The 23,708-nt window shown below is 39.0% G+C and overlaps 2 protein-coding genes across 6 annotated transcripts in view; one reads left to right on the top strand and one right to left on the bottom strand.

The window, feature by feature from the left end:
• Positions 1 to 23,708, top strand: part of LOC120777363 (octopamine receptor beta-3R) — a 72,330-nt gene that overhangs the window by 21,021 nt on the left and 27,601 nt on the right. The window lies entirely within an intron of this gene.
• On the bottom strand, positions 18,511 to 23,549 carry LOC120777392. 2 transcript variants are annotated; one of them, XM_040108696.1, is made up of 4 exons: positions 23,331 to 23,549; positions 20,014 to 20,284; positions 18,928 to 19,379; positions 18,511 to 18,868 (listed from the first exon to the last, which is right to left on the bottom strand). In XM_040108696.1, exons 1-3 carry the CDS (start codon positions 23,433 to 23,435, stop codon positions 18,997 to 18,999), a joined length of 759 nt encoding a protein of 252 aa, XP_039964630.1. In that variant the 5' UTR covers positions 23,436 to 23,549; the 3' UTR covers positions 18,511 to 18,868; positions 18,928 to 18,996. The 2 variants fall into 2 exon arrangements, with proteins under 2 accessions (XP_039964630.1, XP_039964622.1); XM_040108688.1 differs by having other exon boundaries at positions 18,932 to 19,379.

Genomic DNA, 23,708 nt, shown 5'->3' with positions numbered 1-23,708 from the left:
GCGTCGAATTTACCTTCACAGGAATAAAGAATTTCAAAGATATTCCAACCCATTTTTGTTTTATATTGCAGCGCTCTTATTGAAAAACCCGTTATTTGAATGTGAAGAATGTGAAGCGAATACTTTTCTCTTTTCTTTCCTTCTTTGCTTACTTTCCCTCCGTTATTTCCTTTTTTTATTGCGGGGTTAGAACTCCTGAAAACACAATATGTTCTTTCTCCATACTCATTCTAGGTTAGTTGGACACAAATTTAGGTTACGATGCAGAAAGCTTCAGTTGTTTATGCCCGTTTCCTAGTTTGTACCTGAATATTTTTCACAATTGGACTTCTTGATTACTCCTAAAGAAGATATTTTCGGTCATTCTTTCTAGGCCTTCAAATTATGGAGATATAAGCTAAGTAAGACCAAAAGTCTAAATTTATTCCCTGAGAAACTGGTTCAAACGTGAACTCTTCTCCTCGATAGTGTCAGCAAGATATTTCTAAAACTGAGAGATTCAGTTGCTTTACAAATAGAGGGAGAGATATTCCCAACTGCCTTACTTTGCACTACGGAAAAGGGCGAAATTTCTCAACAACATTGGTGAAGGCAAATATCTAAATATCACTATCACTCCAACAACAAACAACAAGCTTTCAAATTGATGGAATATTTTTAATCTGTATGTTCAGTTTTTTCAGGTGTGAAGACGACATTTCCATTAGTTGATTAAACTTTGCTAGACGACGATTTTCAAATTACAGTTATTGGTTTTTCGAACTTCTTGAATGCTTCTCAATAAATATGAAGTGCATATACATATGTACATATATGTATGTTTATACAAAAGTACTTTTTTACACAAGCGCTCGACATGAATATGAATATATTGATCAGTGTAAGCTACGCAGAGCCCATGCCAGCCCTCGTGTGCGAGTGCCACACAAAAGCGCGACCTTTAACTCAGCCAATCAATTTCTTGCGTTGTTTTGTTGTTGGTGTACCTTTAATTTCAAGAACACTTGCAATATTTATATGTCCTTTCACCTGGCGCTTTGTGGGCATCGATCTGCCTTTTCGTTCGCTTCATCGCTCGCTCGCTTCGCCTCCGCTGCCATACACGCCATACCTCGCAAGCTTAGTTCCTTTTCATGGCCACCAATTTAACAGTAAATAAAAGTTAAAATAAAATGAACGCACAGCCATTGTCAATGTCATAATTCAAGGCTGAAATCGCCCATGCGCTCACGGACATATCTGAACACGCACACATTCGCACGTTCCCCTTGCCAGCACGTCGTCTAATCAGTTCATATGTTCCTGCCGAGAAAACTGTATTCCCTGTAGAGCTAAAGAGCGGCCCCTGCACACAAACAAAACTCGTTTAGGGGAAAAAATGTGGCATCCTACCAGACTGTCCGGCTACCAGACAACCATCTTTGGCTATAAATTTATTCGTGGTGTGTGCCAACAACATTCGGTTCAGTAAGCGTGCGTCCAAATGTGCGGAAGCAAAAGTCTTCCTTTCTACACACGGTAAACTTAACGCCCACCAATTGCTCCACAGTCAGCCCTATGTCCGTGTATGTGTCTAAGCAGCCATCGGCCGCTGCCGTTAGCAAAGTATTTATTGAAAACTTTCGGTATAGACTATTAGACGTCAGACAGATGCACAAAGAAGGGAGAGGAGAGATGAACAATTGACGATGTTTATGCCTACAGTAGAGTGGAACCTAGATAAATGGTCTTGATTCAAACCAGCATCAACTAGAATTATTGTAACAAGAATAAGCTTTTTCTGCGACCCAAGTCTACAAGTATAATTATTTGATTGTATGGTGTTTGCAACGTGTAGTTACGGAAAAGAATTTTACTGTAATTATACAAGTACATAATACTGATCGATATTTTAATAATATTATAGATAATGGTGTCTAAACACTTTATGACCAAAAGTTGTCCAAATCTAACTAAAATAGGACACCAGTATCTATAATATGATTAAAATATCGGTCAATATTATTTCGCATTACTCGTATAGAGTTTTATACCGTTATATTAATAAGATCTGGATTTGTATACAGGTGCTTATTGTGCTATTTGGAAAGTAGGCGTAATTGTAGTCCGATTTCACCCATTCTCCCATTGTGATATTGGAATATGAAAAGAATGCCACATTTAGTCGAAATCAATAAGGTGGGTCCCGAGGTATGGAGGTTCACCTAAAAGTGGGCGGTACCACGACCATCAACCAATTTTTACTTCGGCTCCCATTAAGCTCTTTCATATCATATCGGTTGCAAATTTTTTACAGTGTCGATAGGGGCGCTTATTGTACTAGCTTAAGTGGTTTAGGAGATATGAACATTTAGCCTTATATGTTTTCGATGAAAAGCGTTTTGAGGGCGTGGCAGTGGGTCGATTACACCCACCTACGAATTACGCCTTACTTTTTTGCCAAGTGTACCAAGTTTCATGAGGATATCTAAATTTTTACTCAAATTACAGCTTGCACGGATGGACGGACGGACGAACAGAGAGACAGGCACCCGGATTTCAACTCGCCTCGACATCCAAATCATATATATGTATACATAACCCTATACCTACCTCGATTAATTTTAGGTGATAGGTATCACCGTTAGGTGAACCAACAAATTCCACTCTGCAGCAGAAGCGAGATTTACACTTCAAGCTTTGTGGAGTAAATTCAAGTCTTCACAACTCCACTTTATTATTACTCCGTTTGTTTGTTTGGAGTTTCAAAATCCAAAATTTGTGCAATCAAAGCCGATTACTTCCATTGTTACTGCAAAACTTGAAATATAAATGTCTATTGGACCATGAGCATAATGCCACGTGCACACACAAGCTCAAATGCCCTTTGGTTGCCTGCTTCATTGCGGTTACAGCTATCATCTATGAAGGTGCGCGTGCAGCTCGGCAAGAAAATTTAAAGTTTATTGACACAAGCCACCCGCGCGCCTTGTACCCTTCGTTCATCCGGCTTACTACTGGTGCTTTTAGCTCCCAATGGCAGCTCAGCTAGCCCGTCTGTATTGTTAACTGCAGTGCAGTCACATCGACTGAAACTTCTTGCCCGGGCTGGGATTTGTGCTGTTTTATGTACAGACCCATCACAATCCGCTTGATACAACCTCACATGGCGCAGATCGAGCAGTGTGTCTCCCATTAAATGCTTTACGACAACATCCAGCCAAACGCCAGCAATCAACTGTGAGCTAACCAAGCGCGAAGCATTGACGAGGCATTGAAGCAGCCGAGCAGTGCATGACAGTTCAGTCAAGTTCAATTCAGAGCCATTGCTACTTTCGTTGGTCTACTTAATGAGCCAATGTTGATTTTTAGTTGTTATTTCATTGGTGCTGTCATTGTTATTGTTATTGTGCACTCAATTCGCCATCATATGCTTAATTACTCCTCTGTAAATTGCAGTCACTTAACTCTCGCACCGTTACTCTGAAAGCTCAGTAAATTCAGTGGAAAGTCATGACTGCCGATTGGCATATAACAAGCTAAACTTTTCAATCACACAATTCGACATACACGCGTCCTCTTACTTACTAGACGACTACTATCTGCAATCAATTAGCCGGTTGCATTGACCGCGTCATTCTAAGCGGTCTCCTTCAATCTCAAAACCAATGATAAATCCTTTGTAGAGCAAAGCTTGAATTATGGTGGGCATCTGATGGAAGGTGTTATCCAACGAATTTAGAGTCACAACAGCCTTGAGCGGTTGTATTCTTCTATTTTAAAACTGATTTATATTTTGCAGAAGCCAACTTCTGCACTTGACGTCATGATCACCCAAGTAACGCTCTCAACTTCGGCAGTCGGGCAAACATCATTTCAGTTATTTTCTTAAATACTTTAAAGAAATTTCAAATAAAAAACTTTTGTAATTTACTTCAACTCAAATATGTGAAATTATAATTTTCCATCGTCTTATTTTACCATTTGTGCATTGTTTCCACCATCCTTCATTATGCCATTTCCGCTGGTTCTTCTGTAATAATGTCATGCCAGCAAAGTGTACTTCAATTTGCATGACAAATAGACTAGCGAAACCCCCGACTCCGCCGACTGCTCTGCGAATTTAAATGTGCAATGCATGTCTCTCCCGCCGCGCCACGTCCTTTCGTATGTTGCTTACTTAAGCCAAGTTGACAGTGTTTTTAAGCTTCCTGTTATGGTTTGACGTAAGTAAGCTCCCGTCATCTTTTCAGTGCCACAGCGACGCAACAGTCTAGAAGAAAACTTGGTATACGCGGATGAAGAAGCAGAGGAGGGATGCGAAAGTAGCTTTGAAGCTGATTTCTTTCAATGGCTACCGACTAACTGTAAACTATTTAAATTTGCGACAAAATGCATAAAAAATTCGTTTGCATTTGAAAAATTGCTTGGAATATGCGAATTAATTTGTTCGCCTTGCTGAGTTTGAAATCATTCTCGGTGCACATACAAGTCAAGGAAATTTATATTCATACTATTTGCATGCATAGTTGTAAGTACTACAATGCCTTTAATTGCGAGAGCGATGCTACATCTAACCCAGCAGGTCACGAGTGTTGTAATCTTTTATATTTGAACGAAGGAATCTCTTGAAATTTATGTCCTCGGATTATAATTATTAACCAAGAATACAATTCGAACCGGATGAGTAAACCAGTACCCTTATCTCTTTGACCTTAATTGTCACATTTTAGGAAAGTTTTGGAAAATCGGTTTTAATAACCCTGGAGAGATATGAAAGAATGCTTAAGTTCGATAAAGAAAAACTTGCGCTTCACTCAAATATTAATGCCAACCCCTTGCTGGAACCTCTTGTATAAGACAACTTTAAGAGAGCGGCAGTAAATATCCAGAGTATTCATGGCCAGTTGAACAGTTGCAGCCAGAAATGCCGAAGAAAATGCTTTCAAAGCAAATATTGAAGCGAAATACTCAGAATTATAGTCAATGCTTTTCAGATTTCAAATCCTTAGAAAAAGAGAGAACAACCAATTGGAGGAGGGTAATCACATATGCATACTCGTACATACATAAAATATCAACTTTTGTGTGTGTGTGTAAAAATAGTTTTTTTTTCAAATTTTGTTTGTTTTGAAGTAACTCCATTTCTCAAAAATTAATTCAATCTGATCAATGAACCACTGCCATAACAGAAGACTAATGAATAACACTTTCGTTCCGCTTCTTCGGCTGAAGTATTTATCTCTAGAACGGCACTACCATGGACTTTTCAAAACTTTTAAGGAAACATCCGCGCGGCCCTGTATGTTGGCTAATGCACTGAAACGACTTACAACTAGTGATTTTTCCTACAGGGGATGCAATCAGTGGTGGTATAGTAGTTCGAACCGGAATGTGTTACAATGGATTAGATTGCTTGAGCGTTGTAACATTACAATTGCATTTTATTTCAAACAGCTCGTCCGTTCAATATGTTTCCAGTAATTGAATGAAGCAAAATGTATTCCATATTCGATTTTAGCAAATTCCCAGCGCTGGTTAAAGGTTGGCATGGTATTGTGAGAGGGTGAGACAGAATAACTATTTTATATTCAATTTCGAAATTGTGCTAATAAATTTTTCCTTTCTCAGCGTTAGTGTTTCTTAGAAATCTGCTCAAGTTGAGAGCACTGCCCATTCATTTCGCTTCGTTTTCAGCGTGTTCCAAGAGATTTGTGGGCTTTGTTCGGTTTCAAATTGAATCTACTGAATTTACAGCATCAGCAACGATGAGTCGAGCAATCACCAATGGGTGGGTATGTACCACTCAAATCAATCAGATGAAAGCCTACGATTCACTGCGACAAATGCAGCCGTTTGTCCGACTATTTATTGATATTCAATGCCGTTAAAGCGCACTCAGCGAGGGAAAAGACAAATGCGCCGGATGTGGCTGGTCTTCGTATGCACACACTCATACTTACATTTATACACAAGCATATGTCAGATTGGCTCGTAATTGGTCAGACGCAGCATGAGTGGGTTGGAACAATCGTAATAAAGTCGCCCTCACTTAAATGGCAGAATTGAAATGCTGATTTAAAGGGTGCATAAAGCTTCTTATTCCATTCTATACTAAACTTTTAGTCCAGAGACTAAAACAAACTTTGAATGTGCACACGTTTCCATCAGAGTTAGTTTTTTTCACTCAGCAGCATAAATTTAGCTACAACAACTGCAAACTTTCCGATCAGAGAATTCATGCTTGGAAACGCTCAAACAGACAAAGCCAAATTGTCAATAACCAAACTAGAGTAACTTTGAAAACGATTGACAGTTTGATTCTTTTGGCGCGCCTGAAAGTATGTTATGTGTGTTATGTGAACAAGTGGGGCGCAACAAGAATTCAATTCAATTGAACAACTTTGCCGTCTTTTGTTTCATTGAACGTCGATTGCGCTCAAGAGCAATACACGAGCGCCAACAACAGAATAACGGTAGCCACTCAGCAAGCAAGAAGCGTTGAATCAGAAGACCCTACTTTCTACTTCACAACATTGTAACCAGGTTGAAGCATGAGAGAAGTCGACGATAAGGATGGGTAAAGATCGGGTATTGAGAAGTGAAAATATAACTTTTAAAGCATTTTAGCCAATCTATGACACTGTCCCGTTTTCTCAGGGCTACAAACTGCATAACATCCAAACTCATTCGAAAAAGATGAATTTCCGTGCACTCAGGTACTGCTGAGACGCTGCGTCTATTAGGTACTTATACACAGGTAACGTACGTTGTACGTGTAGGTGGTGATAAGTGAGCGCGTGAAGTGACACCCTGCACCGTTATGCTATTGACACTTGAGCCTACTCGAAATGTGTCGGACAAACTGGAATGCCTTTGCATCAAGAATAAACAAACAATAAAAACAGCAATAACAACACCGTCGAACAACATTGATGCTACAAGAGCTCGCCTACAAATGAAACAACAAACCCTAACTCGATTTTCACCCACAACACCGTCAGCCAACATTCAGTACAATAAAATGTTTTCAACTTTTCCTCGCCGACATCAATTGAAGACACATGCAGAGCGTGTGTGCTCTGGTTTGTGCGAATTAAAGTGCTATAAAATGCAAAAGTGACGTTCTAAATAAACATAAAGAAAACACGCTTGTAAAATGCTGAAGCGCACACACACACGCGTGCTTCCATAATGCAAAGCGTAATCAAATAAAAGCGAAAAAGTGTAAACTGGCAGGCAGTGATTGAAGTTTTGTCAGAAACGCCGAAAGACGGGGACTCAAATCAGCCAGTGCTTGCGGGGGTGTTGACAGACACGATTGATTTTCAGCTAATGCCAAGCGGTGTTGGTGTGCTCATACACACACACACGGGCCACGATGTGAATGTGTGTGAGTCGCTTATTATTTGCATTTATTTGCCTTGCCATCCTGTCGCCTGAGCGTAGGAGTCTCCCTGTGCGCGCTTTGCTTCAGGAATATTTGCGATTTATTCGCTGTGTCGCAACGCAATAACAGTACTGCCACCGAAAACCATAAAAATTGCAAATTCCTCAATTTAGCAAACACATTACAGCAAATAATGTACCGTTATCTCTATAGAATTCCTCAGGACACGCGGTAATAAAAATTCGGGCGATTTTTTCGCATTCATCGGAGCTGTGGGTTGTGGATTGAAGTAGACGAGCCTATACGATCAGAAATATCGACGAGAAGTTTGATGTGTTAAAACAAATTAAAACACCGTTATTAGAAAGGCTTAATAGAAACATTAATGTTTCTGACTCGTAATTGCAATTTTAGTCACCCCCACTGTTAAATGAAACTTTCTCATGGCATTGGCAGGAGACATATGAATCCTTGCATACACTATCGGCTCTGATATTGGCAGGCACATGAGTTGACGTATGCTTCGGTGTATCCAAGCGTATATACGTACATATGTAGAGTATATGTAATGGCTTTGTTTGAGCAAATGTTGCCACAGACTTGCTGTTGTAATTCCAGTGGAACATGATTGAATAAACCTCATTTCGCATCCATTTTTTTTGTTTCCCTTCTATTCTATTTCACAGACAAAGTGTTGCCTACTTCCCGACTTTGCTCTTGTTGATTTTATCGTGGCAAGTGACTTCTCTGATCTTTTTTTAGCGAATAGTAAATGTATTTTGTCCTCCTCACGCGGAAAACTCTTCATATGCCTAGGCACATTCATACAGGGTGGTCCGATATTTTTTCTATACGTCCATTACTCGTTTTAATTGCTCTGGATCATGGGTTAGCTGAGTATTCAGCGAATCGAAAAAAGAAAATTAATTAATCTCAAAAAATTCTCCCCACCTTCTCCGCATTTCACTGATAAATAATATTTTTTAATTACATAGGCACCCTGTCAGCGTTATAGTATTTGTTAACTCATAGATATGAATCAAATGTCTTCATTTTTTTGTAGAGAGCACACAGCACTTGTGCACACGAATATGCGAGTCCACACAATGGCGCTCATCAAATGTGTCAACGCCAACTACTCGTCAATCATGCCAACAATGCCGTTAGTTATTCGCTTTTGGATATTATTGTTGGTACGAATGCAGACCTGAGTTCTTTTCACCTATCGTAGAAGTAATTTGTGAGTAATTTGATCGAAAACATGTGAGTATAGAAAAATTCTGTCGGAACGGGTGTGCCAGAGGTTCTAGCTTCAAACCAGCAGAGCAGAGTAGTGTAAACGAAAATCTAAGAAACTAAAAATGATTTCACTTGTACTCCAGAGTATTTGTATTTGGCTCATATGATGTCACATTTTTTTAAAGAAACCTGCTGACTGGAGCGCTGAATAAACTTTCTCATAACCAAAGCTACTGGTCGGATCAAATTCAAGAGTGTTATTCTCCTTCCGTTAACTTTGAACGAAGAAGCGAATTGGATCCCTCAAAACACAAACAGCAAAAATTAGCATAGTTTAGACTATTTTTAATGGTTCGCGGGGTCACCATGAATTGTAAATGCCTAAAGTGAATTCCATTTAATGAGCATTTGCAAACTTTTAAAAGCACATTTAAATAAATTTCAGCGTTTGCTTTGACAAATTGACTGTTTATGAAAATCATCGCGCAGCGCCCCCATCACTCTTCACAACGCGTCAGGCGTGACTGATTGCCGTCTGCTTGAGCACAATGTGGATCCGAGTTTCTTGCCATTAGCCAGTCCCACTCACGCACCGAATCTTTACGTCTTCTTCAGACTTTAACAAATGTGTCTCGCAACATTTGCATTACCTACCAGATTGGCTTTTAACTAAATTGCGCCAATTCCACGCGCGAGAGTGCGTGCGGCTTGAGGAGATTTCTGTGGCGGCGAAAGGCAAGTTGTCCGTCGCGCTTAATTAATTCCAACAATTTGGCGCAATTTAAAAAGCACAATTCAAATTCCACACCCAGCACACACAAAAACCCGCACAAACAAGGCAGCGAGATGCACGCGGCGTTGGCCCAGCAGAACGCGAATTAGAATCACTTAAATTACTCAACTTGTTGTGGCAAGTGGGACAACAAAAACCACTCGTGAAATATTAAAATGCAAATTAATAAAATCAAATACACACATACTCGCTTCCTCTCTACAACAACGGCCAACACACTGCGATTTACTCGTATTTAACACACCCTGGAACGAGTAAAATGTATCGAGGGATTTCAATCACAACACAACAGCAGCCTGCAACGACAACACAAAACAAACAGCAATCACGACATATTTGAATTGATTGGACCTATTTCTACGAATAATACTAAAAGATCCTCAAAATATGCACTCAATTTCACAGCAACAAGCCCCGGAAACTTGGAAGTACATGGTCCCCAGCAGTGATAGGAGACCGAATGTATTTCATAGAGTGAACCAAAGTACAGGACTCAACTGACTGGTGGTTTTCAACTCGAATTGAAAAAGCTCTACAAAAGGGGACAGGACAATTTGATGATCGCAAATATTTCCCATAAAAATCACAATAAAGCAAATATAGAGTGTTGATTCAGGCACGTGGTTAAGAACTCTTAATTACAAAAGTTCTCCAGATGGACTTCGTCCAACTTCGACCAAAGGCTACACGACGTGCGTAAGAAGCTGATTCCATTTCAATTTTTTGCCTTATGGAACCATGCAATTTGACTTCGGTTGCGATTTTTTTGTTGTGTATGTACAGTGAACCATAAACACTGGTACAGAGAGATGTTGTGACTTTTCCTCTTCTACTATTTCCGCTTTCAAGCTGCAATCAATACCAAAAATATTAGAACATACATATATATATTTTTCGTATTTTTTTTATAAAAATTGTAACGACAAATCAATTTTGATGTTAACCATTAAAAAAAAATTAAAATATTTAATTTTTGAGCAGCCCAAAATCTTTTTATTTGCATCGAGTCCAACGGTACTACTTGGTTGTGAATTCCTTTGTGCGGTTATAGTTTTTGAAGAAACAATGGTGATCAAACAAACATCTCAAGATTTACATGATCTGGTACTCAAATGATGGCAAGACAACCAAACTAGTCACGACATAGGCAAAAATCCACATACTACTTCAGTACATTACAGATAAGTTCAAAAATACTGCTAAAGTTGGAGGACTTGAAAGTAGTGGAAGGCCAAAAACCATTGTACGCCCCAGGCTAAGAGTAAATTTGCTTGGAATATCAAGGAACACACCAAATTATACTCGTATAATGCCACTATGGCCGAGTAGTTTGATGAAGATGAAGTTGGCGGTGCAAAAATCCACCTCAAACTGCTCGAAACTTCTTGGTTTCCTATTGGACACCTGTTAGTCTATATGGTGAGGAAGTTACGAGAGCGCAAAGCTGTTCGCAAAACTTAGGATGTTCTTCAGGAAATATAGGCAAATACAAAATTTGGTGCATTCTTTGAGTAAAGACTGCAAACAGAAAAAGTTGTTGTTAAAGAGTATTGTAATGTCAATAAATGCAACCCTACAAGTTTACTCATTGATCTTCGAAAACACAGTTATTTAGGATTTTTCAGCTTTTTAGTGAAAACTGAATTTTTGAAAACAAATTTCAATTACTTTTTAAAAATAGTAAAACGGCCTTTTCCTCAATTTTAGAAGCAACTCAAACATTTTAAAAGCTTAGGGGATAGCCACTTCAAAGTCAAAACTTCTATCCCTACAAGTTTTTTTTTAGTCACCTTACGTGCACGCATGCACAAGTGACTTCATGTAAATTCTTATTTATTTTGCCACTTAAGTCTTTGGTTTTGCCTTTTAACGGCCACCAATTCAAATTTGGCATTTACGCACAAATCACTGTGGGAAAGCGGTCGCGTGTGTATAATTTTAGGCACTCGGTTGTAAGCCGCAAAAAGTCGCTTTTAAAATTTGGGTAATTATTCAGGAATACCTGGCGAAGAACGGCCTGTATACACATGTGCATGCAAGAACGCATGTGTGTGCGTTCGTTGTCTGCTTTGTGTCATCGTCAACTCACAAATTTCCCATTCATTTTCAATCATTAGTATAATTTTTAACAACTTACCAACAATTTTCGACTTTCTACATTACACGTACATGGCTGACGGAGGTAAATGGCTGAAATTTCCTACTTGCTCCAAGATGGTGAAGGTCGCGGTGAAAGCTTTTATTGGCAACCGCCTAAAATTTCTTCTTTCCTCCTCTTTCGCAGCGGCCACCGACGAATTTCAATGAGCATTTGATGGATGTGGAAGAGCCTAATTAGGTCTGTACATTCCCTTAACATGGATGCATGTGTGTGTGTGTGTGATACTGTATTGAGAATATATAGGAGTTTGGGCATTAATATTGCTGCCGTCATAACAAGGCATAGTGAGGCATGAAAGAGCATAGCAAAATCCAATAATATTTGACGTGAAAATAAATTATGAAGGAGAGATCCATTAACCTTTGCCCTCGGAAAGAAAATTCACATGATTTGTTTACTGCCACCAGATCCTGATTCATGTGTGGGAAACGTGTAGAATATTGATTTTTTGTCTGCGAAACATATTAAGTAATTATTGAAATATGAAAGGAAAAGACACAAACTAATTACAGAGCCGTTGTTGGCATGAACTTTAACTAACTTACTCGATTATTGGAAATTAGTTCTGCGACTGACACGTAAGTGGCAGCTCTTCATACATTTCCGGTGCTGTCTGTTCTTTTGAAGAAGAGATCTCGGAGAGCGGTCTATCTATATTGGAAAAGACAAAATAGAATAGCAACCCACGTCTCTCTGGAGTGCCACGTATCTCAGCCACGAAGTTATTGTGCGAGGAGAGATCCTAAGCCAGTTTCAATTGCGGAAAACGTATAAAAGCAAGTAAAGAATGACTACATTTGGGGACAGGCGAACATTTTGCAAATCAAAAGTCGGCACTCGCTGCTCTTAAAAGCTTGGCAAATTGAAAACTATCATTGTTAACCAATTGAAAAATCAAAATCCATTTTTAACAGAAATATTTAACAAATTAAGCTTCTTACCTATTATCCACATATCCATTTCTATGTAACTTCGACCTAATTAATCTAAATTAGTTTATTCATCACATTTTCACTTTGGGCAAAATATTCTCATTTAATTAGATTTACGAATCCCACATTTAACCAATGCATGCGATATGGGTGAGGTCAAACAGAGGGATAGAATTCAAAATATAGAATATATGGGAGCTAGGTGAAGGTGTGAACTCCTACAATAAGCTCTCGTAAACTGCAGTGGAGGGCAGGCAAGAATCGATTTCGACTCTTTTTGGTTCAGAGTTTTCACATGTCGCGTTCAATCTGCTTAACCTGTTAAAAAATGTGCCGGAGTGTGTCGAAAAAGTGGATTACTTGAGCAAATAGTATTTGTATGAACATAAATTAAAGCATTTTCGTCCAAAAAATTTATTGTTTTTTTTGCGAGCCGGTAATGTGGCACAAATGTGTGGCCCAATCCCTTTAGGGCATAAAATGCTTATAGCAAACATTATGGCTTTGTTTCCGATTCTGCGTAGATAAGTACTACTTTCCTTTCCTCCTACATAGGCGCACACATTATACCGTTACACTTTGACGCTGCGCCAAATTAGGCGTTAACTACACACCAGAGACTAGAAAGAGCCATTTTCGATGGACTAACAAGCAACACTGTCCATAAATAATGTTACTTCGCAGATAGATAAGTAAACATTCCTGAGGCACTCGGCACTCAGAGCAGTATCTACGTTCTCGTAAACCCTTGTGTGTGCATTTATCAAATTACTGTCAAAATTTCTTTCGGCCTATCATCATTCATTTGCTTTGATCGATTGTTGCTTTTTATTTCGCTCTTTTCGTTAGCCATTTTCCTTTATTTCAGCTGTAGGAAGCCACACTTTCCAACTCCACGACGTGAAGGAAAAACAAATCAGTAATACAGTAATACAGTAATACGGTAATGCATTCGTCCCCATATGTTCACTCTGCCGATTTTATGTATAGCAATGTAACGGTAAATACCATTAAATAAATCACGTCTTACGATATTAATAAGCGCGCCGTCGTTTTATGAGGATGGTAAAAGCCGCGCGAAAGTATGAGCGTCACCTGGTGCGCAAGCCAATGCCAGGCTTTTCAAAGAAAGCGCTCAGCAGTCACGCGGAGCCCAGACAAAGTAATAAAATTTATGCTATGTGATATATATGTATATACATATATAAACGTTATATATAAAGGACGAAGAAACAAATTTTAAGAGTCTGCTGGACGTAATTGAAATAAATTTCTGTATTGTAATCCGGTCGATCCGATCACCACCACGCGTGTGTCTACGGCATACATTAATTACTCTTATGAAATACTATGGGGAAGAATGATTCGCCCCCTCACTTTGCTCGCCGTCAAAAAGATGTTTTTTGGCTACCCAGAGGATACCTAGTCTAAGACCGGAAGTCGTGAACTGCTTGAGCCATATATAAACGAATCATTTCTGGTCACTCACAAGTAAATAACACTCAGAAAACTTTCCTCACATAAATCTCTGGTGATATCAGATCAAATACTTAACGGACTACTGTTCGAATCATGAAAAATAAACTCATTAGTTTTGCAGGTACCGGAACCAAATATTGGTCTGCAATGTGGATTAGGACCGAGATTAAGTACACGGTCGGTTTATAAAAACTTTGTGTAATCAATGGCTATCTTCAAGAGTTAGTGCCACTATCCATACTGTGAACAGCGAACAATGCTAGTAGGCGCTGGCCACAGAAAAAAAAGAAAAGCCGGTCGATGATTTTTTGTTTAACAAATGGTTGGCTTGAGCGATTGAAGCTTAAATCATCTGGAGGAACACATTTTTTCACGAGCCGAGGCAGCGAAAACAAAGAGCGAAATAATAAACCAATTTCTCGCAATTCATGCAAACATTTCAACTTTTTTATTACCTTTATAAATGTGTGCAAATGTTGCCAGAAAGTTTTATTTATTGCACGCACACAGTCAAATCCGTCCGTATGGGCCCAGCATTGGTTCGCTCTAGGCAAAGTTTACAAACACATACGCACTCGGCTGCTCTCAAAATAATGACTTCGAACACACACCCATCTACATATGAGCGTTACAGTGTATGTGTATGTGTGGGGTATTAGTGTGCACGGACATTTGATGAACTGGGTACTGCGAAGTCAGCTACCTTCCTCAAGTTCCTACGCAGCCTCGGGCGTTCCGTGTCAGCTCTAAGTGTTTTTAACCAAGCAAGGATTATATGTAAACTTTTGACATTTCTTTTTATAACTATTCTCGTGCAGGGCAGGGCGGAAAGTAACACATTTTCCACGCAATAAGCTCGCAGCATTGTTTTTGTTGTACTTACACCTCGTCACCTGCTCGCTCATGCATTGCCTCGTGAGTACGTGTGTGCTCGTGTGTCCTTTGGCGACATTCGCCTTGGAACTTCGCTGAAAGCCGTGATAAGGACGGTGAGTTCAACTACGCCGGGGCAGACGAGGTACAGTCTCGAGGTGAGTGCTTGGATGAAAACAACGCCTCTGAAAGCAACAATGCACATATGGGCACGCACATGCACACATACATACACACATATTCAACGTAGATAAATGCTTTCGCAAAGTTTTGCTGAAGCCGACATTTGGATTTTCATTACTCGAATTTCGCCTCCTTCTGCATTCCGCTACTCTCAGCCATCTACGCGCACGCTACAGACTGTTTCCTATTTCAAATTCGCAACTAAAGATAGTCCCTTGAGGACCCTCGCTCATTCAAATCAAAAACTTATTTTGGCGCTCATGTGGTTTAACCACAAAAATTTACTGCAAAATAGTTTTTTTTTTTAAATTTCCATGAGCTATTATAAGCAATGGTGGAGTCGAAATTCCGATTTTAACACATTTTTAAGTCTTGTTTTCTCTCCACTTCCCTTCGTCAACTAATGGAACTGTTTCGATATTCGCTTTTTCATTATAATGCCTTCGTGTGCCTAGTGTCCCATTTATCATAGAAATGAAGTCGATGACTTGAACACTCTGCAGCTCACCTTTAATCGAAATCATTATTACGCAATACGCACACACCCACATTACACGTTGACAAAGTCCTAAAAATACTTTTTTCCATCAAAAACCGTAAACAACTAACTTTTTATAAATTTATACATTTGTGTGTATATCTGTGCAGCTGAGTGGACCTTTTGCAAAAGACTGCTTCCCACAATTTGCATACGAAAGCATTTTTAGCCCGAAGTCCTCTGATTTTTCTTATAAAAAGATAAGCAAGGCATTACAGAAAAAAATATTAGTAAAGTACAAAATATAAATATCATTTTAGGATTGTGTCGGGACGCACTCGTGCAGGTGTGTGCTTACGAGTTTTCCGCTCCCAGCTGGGTGCTGAAATTGTTACCTGTGTCCTTGAGTTCTCCGCGCCACTTGCTCACACAAATGTTCCTGTAAACAATGTCGCTAATATAAATATTAGAGTGCGCTTTTTGGTTGCGTGTGGCAATGTGTATGAGTGAGATGTGTGGGTAAGAGTAAGATAAATATTAACTGCTGCGGACAACGCCAAGATGTGCCTTTTAAGCGGCATTAAATAATATTTCACAATAAATTATTCTCCGTACACCGCAAACGCATATATCTCTGCATGTGTGTCTGTGTGTGTGAAAATATAACCGTGAGGATAAGCTTTCAACACATTCACATCCGCACACAAGTTGACGACCAAAAGGCTCATATATTTACGGGAAAACTCTCACACAAACAATTCAACTAACGGGAAAATGCTGCTGCAAATACATAACGCATGTGGGTATGTGTGCGATGGCAATTGTTTGCACCGTCAGGATGATGCCGAGCTTGGCCGAGGGCGTTCATGAAATAATCTCGATTTAGCCAGATGATATCCGTACTCATACATGTGTGTGTTCGAAAACACAGACAATCTCATCGAGTGCTCTTGTATAACCATTGGTGCATGTCCCAAAAATAAAAAATAAAGTACAAAAGCAAATTTCAAACAGTAATTACTGTTATCATATTAGGACTTTTATGATTTAAATAATAATTGAAACTAAAAATTGCTTTGAAAACTTTTTTTAAACGTTTAATGTGTTGCCACCCCGTTGGTAATTCAATGTGATTATCTTGAAAATTTTATTTTTGAAAATTAAACATGTAAGGTAAGTCAAAGTTCGAGTGTAACCGAACATTTTATGCTCTCGCAAAGTAAAGTTATGCATATACGGGATTTTTATGCTACATATTGTAACCTGTTACTACAGAGTATAGTAGTTTTGTTCACCTAACGGTTGTATGTATCACCTAAAACTAATCGAGATATATGTATGTAGGGTTATATATATAGGTGATCAGGATGACGAGACTAGTTGATCGTCCCTCCGTACATCCGTATAAGCTGTAACTTAAGTAAAAATTTAAATATCTTGATGAAACTTGGTACGGTTCGGTATACCCGACTTTAGTTCTTCCTTACTTGTTGTGCATATTTTAATTAAAATTAGGAAGTATTGCATCCATTATTAACGATCACAGGCAAAAGGTGCACTATTATATGAAAAAGTTGTTTTCTGAATTTATTTTAGGTATTTGGGGGCTGAAGAAAGTATTGACCCGATTTTACCCATTTTTGGCACAAGGGTATATGCTGTTATTACAAAAATATTTTCCCCCCATATTCATCCGTTTCCACATATTTGGTGTCTGGATCCTTAAAAGGTTATAGTCCGATTTCGACAATTTTTGGACAAAGCTCCATTGATATGGGATTTGTACACTGTAAAACGAAAGGATCAGATGAAATTTACAAATCGGTTGTATTAGAAGTAGGCGTGGTTGTCAATCGATTCCTCCCATTTCCAAATTTTACTGCTGGAACCACGTTTGGTTTTTCAAGCGTATTTAACGCCTTGCGCCATACTCTACTTAAGCCATCAATATACTTGTAGTACAACATAATTTTGGTTTCTTCGCAAAATATGACGTCATTCCAATATTAGACCGAATGACTGATCATCATTACAGTGAATGTGAAGCGTTTTCCACATAATAAAGCAATGGTGTCTTCCGAACAACTCTTGATGTGTACTTACCAGATTTCTCAGAATGGCTTGGCGTACAGTCTCGTTTAATACAACCAAATCGCATTCTTGCTTAAGCTCCTGTGCAATAGTTCTCATCAATGGTTGAGGATTTTGGACCACTTTCCTCAAGATTAGAAGGTTTGTTTTTAATTAAGGCGTTACATGAATATATGTATGTACATAGAACATTTTCGTAAATTTTCAAGTTGATCCGAGTATTTGAAAAAAAAATGTCGCGAAACTTTCATTGAAACTTTCATATTTTGTAAACAATTCTGCCAAAAATTCAATTTTTAGTTTTAGTTTCCCAAGCTCGACAAGCTAGATGTCTGAGTCATATGCTCTCGCACTCATCTCAGTTTCATTTAAGATACACACCAGGGTATATATATACATATATTATACACATATACATGCACATACACCTACTTACACATAAATATGCCCACCAATGAACCATAATTTTTATTTTGCGCGTGCGAGCTTCTTCACCCTCCGCTCTGCGTAGCTCTCGTGAGCACTATTGTTAACCGCAACAAAAATAAATTATTTTTTTGCTAATCTGAGGATAATCTCATATACCGACTAAGCTATTCAATTCCCAAGCGAAAGGAGACACACCCTTTATTGTTTACTAGAAAGACGCAAACATCGCGTTTTATAGTGCAACACATATTGACACCCTTGAGGTAAATCACATATGTAGGAAGCAAATAGAAACTACTGTAATCACAAATATTGTATGTGAGTACATGGGAAACCCTATTAGGAGACTGTATTAGGGGTTGGGGTTTAAAGCGTCGTATGAGCGACTTTATTTTAGAAAATCATACATATTTTATTTGTCGAAAGATGGTCGCCTCAACCAGCTTTCAACAAATACTCTAAAGAAAGCAAATACGTTTTCACTCTGCGTTTAATCGTTTATTTTATGACGAGTGCATTTGGATAGAATATGTGTATAAAATTTGTCTAAATCACATTTTTCCATATTTAATCAACATTTAGGAATAAATAATTTGCTAAGGAAAGAAATGAGAACGTCCTGGCACCTCTCGAATATTACAACAACAAGTATTATTTCAATTTTAACGCTACTCTCACAACTGCTTTAGCACATATATGTATATTCCAATGAGTTGCATGTCTTCATATGTCGGTTGTATGTTGATAGTATAGTGTTACAATTGGATTTGAATCAGAATGTCCGTGCCTCAACCACTTGTGCTGACCCTCATTTCAACTCGCTCGCTTCGAAAACTGATATCTAAACAAACGAACAAGCGATGTAGCCCTACAACATGAGTGTGAATGACGTCCACGTACTTACCGGTTGCCCTCCGTGTCTACGCAGCACTTCGAAACCGATTGCCGCACTCCCCTCGGCGCTACGTTTTAGTTGCAAGCTGCTGGTTGTTGTTGTTTTTGCGTTCGTTTGCCCAAACGCGGTTTGTAGAGTGCTGAGGACTTTTTGCTAACTCGCGCCGCCAATTGCCATGGCACGCTAAGATCCTCAATGTCATTGGCAAGCATGTCATTAGCGGCACCGCCAACGCCACCCGCCTCGCCCATGCCCACGCCCATTCCCATGCCAGTGTCGGTGTCACCGCGGGCTAAACCAATGCCGTCGCTATTTTTGCTGCTGCTGTCCGTCTCGCCAGGATACTCTCCATTATTGTTATTATTGTTGTAGATTTCATTGAACAATTGTAAATCGGCAGCGGCTCTGCGACTGAGGCGCGAACGCAAACGCGCCAACTCGATGTCGGAAAGTTGCCCTGCAAGCAGGAGGGAAAATCAACAAATTCAAATGGGCACGCACACATTCACACACATGCGAGGGAACTTGTGGTCAGTTTTTCGTGCAGTGAACAACAGCAAAACAACATACAAAGGTGAGATCCTATGTGTGAAAGTCTCTAACACTTTGCCAAACAACAAGCAACTGTAAATATTTGGTATGGACAAAGGACATCCGAGTTTAGAGTTGGAGGAACCTTCCAAGTTCAGAGTAAATGCGGACAGTTTTCGGGTAAACATACAGTGACGTATCTAACTCAAGTATACATATGGAATAAACCAGATTTACTAGGAGCTTTCTGAGTCACCTTCAGATGACATATTTGTATCTTTAAGATATAAAAATTTGTTTTTTCGATTTTGTACATAGAACAAAGCATCACAGATTTAGCTTTCAAGCCATGCAGATATGACCTTCAGAAGTTCAAACCATCAATCACTCCTCGAAGGAAGCGCAAGCCCTACTCTTTGCTAACCTATTGTTTCTTGTAGTAAATTAAGTCTTACTGCTACTTTCTCAAGGACGAGATACTGCGAATCTTCTCCTTTACGAGACTATTTTCTTATTCTTTCTAGCTACTTTATGTTATAGTTACTTTATTTTGTACTCACTTCTTAGACTTTGCAATATATTAAGCAATGCCAGGTTGTAGGTATAAGTTGGCATGCTTCTGAGATACTCTTCTGTTGTGGCCAGAGCATGCTGCGAGCGCTTCTGACGTGCCCCCATGGTGGATGGGGCATTCGCTGTAGCGGCCTCTGAAGCCAACATCGACCGCTTACCAAACTGTTTACGAACTTTTTCATGCTTTAGCTGTTTTTGTTGTTCTTGTATGGGTGTATACGGGTTTGGGCTATTCGGCAATTTTCCGAAATTTATGACCTAAAACGAAGCAAAAACGCAATGATTATGGCAGCTCTGGCTGAAATACATGAAATACTATTACAATACATAAAATAAATAAGCAGTTTTTCTGTTGACTAATGCTGCTACTTTTTCATTTTTGCCATGGTCACAAAATGCCGTTAATCAAAAGCCTATAAAGTGCTATAACTAAGCTCTCAATTAATTTGGGAGAAAAAAAATGTTAATGCTTATTGCGCATATCTCATAAACAATTAAAGCTATTTAAACAAAACTTGCCGAGAACAAGTCTTTCCAGCATATCTTTTTAACTTATGAAACTGGCTGAAATGAGATGATAACCACGCTCACGCTCCGAATAACGGCCATGTTGTAAACTCCTAAAAGTGCTATAACTTACTAAATAAGTAAGTCGGAGTTTTTAATTTTTAATTTTATATCCGAGATGTTATGAGATGAAAGATTTCATAGGAACTAACATCAAAATTTGATAACGGATATGGCATCACCCACGATTATATGCATTCTTATATCTCAGTAACTACACACCAAATTTGATGCATAACATTATCCTAACATTCTCTATACCATTCCGGAATATAATGATGATGGTGTGTGGGAAATCGAATACTTCCTTTATATAAAAGTTTAAATTTTTTGTGATCCTTTTACCTTATAATATATAAATCAAGCTCACACGATGTTTTTGGTATAAAAGTTTTCATAAATAATTAGCCCATAACTTTTTTTTTAATTTTTAAGATATATAGAGCGATAAAAAAAGCTTTTTTTGCGTCAATTCGTGGACATTTTTTTTTACTGAAATACCGTACACCTAAATTTATTTACCCGGCTTAGTTCCTTGGAACTTGTGAACGTCCCACTTTTTTTCCCCCTAAATCAATACAAACTAAGCTGTGAAATTAGGAAATTGTTTAAGATATCCTAACCTCAAAAATAGTAACTTTGGCTAGCTCGTGCACGCTCATCCCGAGCAGACTATAAATTTGAAAAATATGCCGTAAATATGCCAACAATTCCCCAAGTAGTCAAAAAAAATACCATGAGTGAATCGTCCTAAAAACTATAATTGAACATATTCTCTCCTTAGACAGCAATGTAACCTTATCTTTGATATTAACATATATATTAGAGTTCTCAGTGAACTCGAATTTCTTAAACCGCTTAATCATTTGGTTAAGAGTTATTTAAAAATCAAGGAAAGGCACGACCAGTTATTATTTCAGTTAGTCGTAAAAATATTAATGTAGATTGGTTTATCTCTATTTTTATGACCTGCGACGTAGCGGTGTTGGAGTTTCTGTAAACCTTGGTGGTGTTCTTTTTCTTTCACCTCACCGCTTCTTCATGCATTAAAACGAGAATGTGGTGTGTGCAGTATTTCCTGCTCTTTTCCTCTGCTGCCTGCTTTCGCAGTATGGAAACTCAACTAGTAGTAGTTTCTGCTACGGGGTCTGACCGGAGACTTAATTCTGGTTCCACGGGGAGCAGGAGCCCTTGGAGGTAACTCCAACCTGACTATGCGGACTGGCCCCTCGGGGAGTATCGTGGTGGTTGTGGTTTGTACCCAAATGCGGGTAGAATTGACTTTTTGTCAGTTCGATGTGGAGTTGCATTGCAACCGGGTGCCGGACCCATAGTACGGCAGAGGTTTTAGATGGGCCTCGAACCCTATCAAGGTGGTTGGTGTGTCCATTCCACACTGCCAATTGGTACTGAAAATGCCTGGCATTTTCAGGGCGCTGATCAACGCATTGATTTGATCCGTTGTACTTTTGAGTACCGGTACCTACGTAAAACATTCCGGTTGTTGCACACTAGATGGCAAAGTGCAAGAAAACCGTTAATTTATTTATTACAATGATTTGAAGCGATAAATTTGATAAACATGCAACACCTAACTATTCGCAGAGAAAGCAGAATTATTGACACTGATATACCTCAAAATATATTAGTTAAATCAATTTTTTTAAATCTATTAAGCCATAAGTATACTCTAATTTGGCTTCTGCCTTTCTATTTAAAAATTGCAATGCACATTTGCAACACTCCAGAAACGAAACTTTGGCAACTCATGTGGGACTTGGCGTATACGCAACCACTGGTAAACAAGGTTACAAGCTATATTTCGTATAAGTTACAATGTAGACAAATCACAGTTACCCAACTGTTCCAAAAACCGTTAACGGAACAAAGTAGTTGCAAGCAAGCAAGCAAGCAAGCAAAGCTTTCACGTCGGAAGTCACTTGAAAAGTTTCAATACTAAAGCTCAACTCATGTCGAGGACTCAAAGTTAGCGGCTAACAACAAGAATGGACAAAGGCAAAAGCAGCCAACAAATTGCCGAATCTAGAACTTGGAGATTAACATTCGTTTTTCCTCTTAGTGACTTAAGCAATGTTCAAAGTTCTTTTGTTGCAGCATCGGAAAGTTTGTTTTCTTGCCGAAGTGAATATTAAAGTGGCTGTGTTTCAATCGTAAATGAATTGCTTGAAGCGCCTTGAAAGAATCATAAAAATATTTAGACAAGTTGGATATTTTGTTCATCTGTGACAACCCAAGTAACAGCTCAGATACCATGGGCAAACTCGTGGTATATGTGGAGGTATTCATGGACGTTGAAGGCCCTCCTCTGACTCAAAATGAGAGAGAGAGAGAGCTAAACCCTACAAACCCTAAAGAATAACGGATATTGGTATCTTTAAAAACAATAAAAATCTCGGCCCAACAGGTGCCACTGTGATGACAGTTCAGTCCGTTCAGTGCGATTCATTCGAACGTGTTCGCAACGTACCAACAAATATATTGTCACAGACCGTAGTTTATTTTCTTAAACTGCACTTAATTACGAGTAACAACATTACAAATCACAAACGAAACCAATTTGCTTTGAAGGGAAACACGGAAATTCGGGAAATGGGTTGGCCAAGCGTGCAGCCAGGGTATCATTTACGTCTGCGTTACGTCTACTGTGTGACCTGAGCGTGGCAAAAAGCAGACTGAGCTGAAATTGCTTATATCCGTATCAATCGGTGGCACTTACCTGCAGAAAGTCGTCGTCATTCTTGCTGGCTGCTTCGGTGCCGCCAGAAACGTAGCAGGAAGCAGCGAAAATGAGAAGCAGACTGAACACACTTAAATTGCTCATGGCAATCCAAATAAGTCAACAATTTGCCCAGCACGCTTCTATGCTGAATATCGAGTACCGTTCACTTTCACTTCGTCGCTGAACTAACGGATTCGAACGAGTGCATCAAATCGGTTGTTGATGGCGACTGATGAATGTGCTATGAGATTGTTGATTTTTATACTTTCAAGAGACAAACCGTTTTTTGTTGATCTTAATGTCGGCAAAGGAAGAACAACAGACAATTAGGTGCTAAATAATTTGTTATTTCTTGATGTGTTAATCCACTTTCAC

Source organism: Bactrocera tryoni, chromosome 1, assembly GCF_016617805.1.
Source record: "Bactrocera tryoni isolate S06 chromosome 1, CSIRO_BtryS06_freeze2, whole genome shotgun sequence".
Taxonomy (NCBI): Eukaryota; Metazoa; Arthropoda; class Insecta; order Diptera; family Tephritidae; genus Bactrocera; species Bactrocera tryoni.
The sequence above is the reverse complement of the archived record's forward strand: the minus strand, read 5'-3'. Positions and strand labels throughout refer to the sequence as shown.

Coding starts and splice junctions, on each gene's coding strand:
- LOC120777392 (XM_040108696.1), bottom strand. CDS start 23,435: ATGAGCAATTTAAGTGTGTTCAGTCTGCTTCTCATTTTCGCTGCTTCC. Junction 20,285..23,330: donor ATGACGACGACTTTCTGCAG/GTAAGTGCCACC, acceptor GCTTCGTTTTAG/GTCATAAATTTCGGAAAATT. Junction 19,380..20,013: donor TATATTGCAAAGTCTAAGAA/GTGAGTACAAAA, acceptor TCCTGCTTGCAG/GGCAACTTTCCGACATCGAG.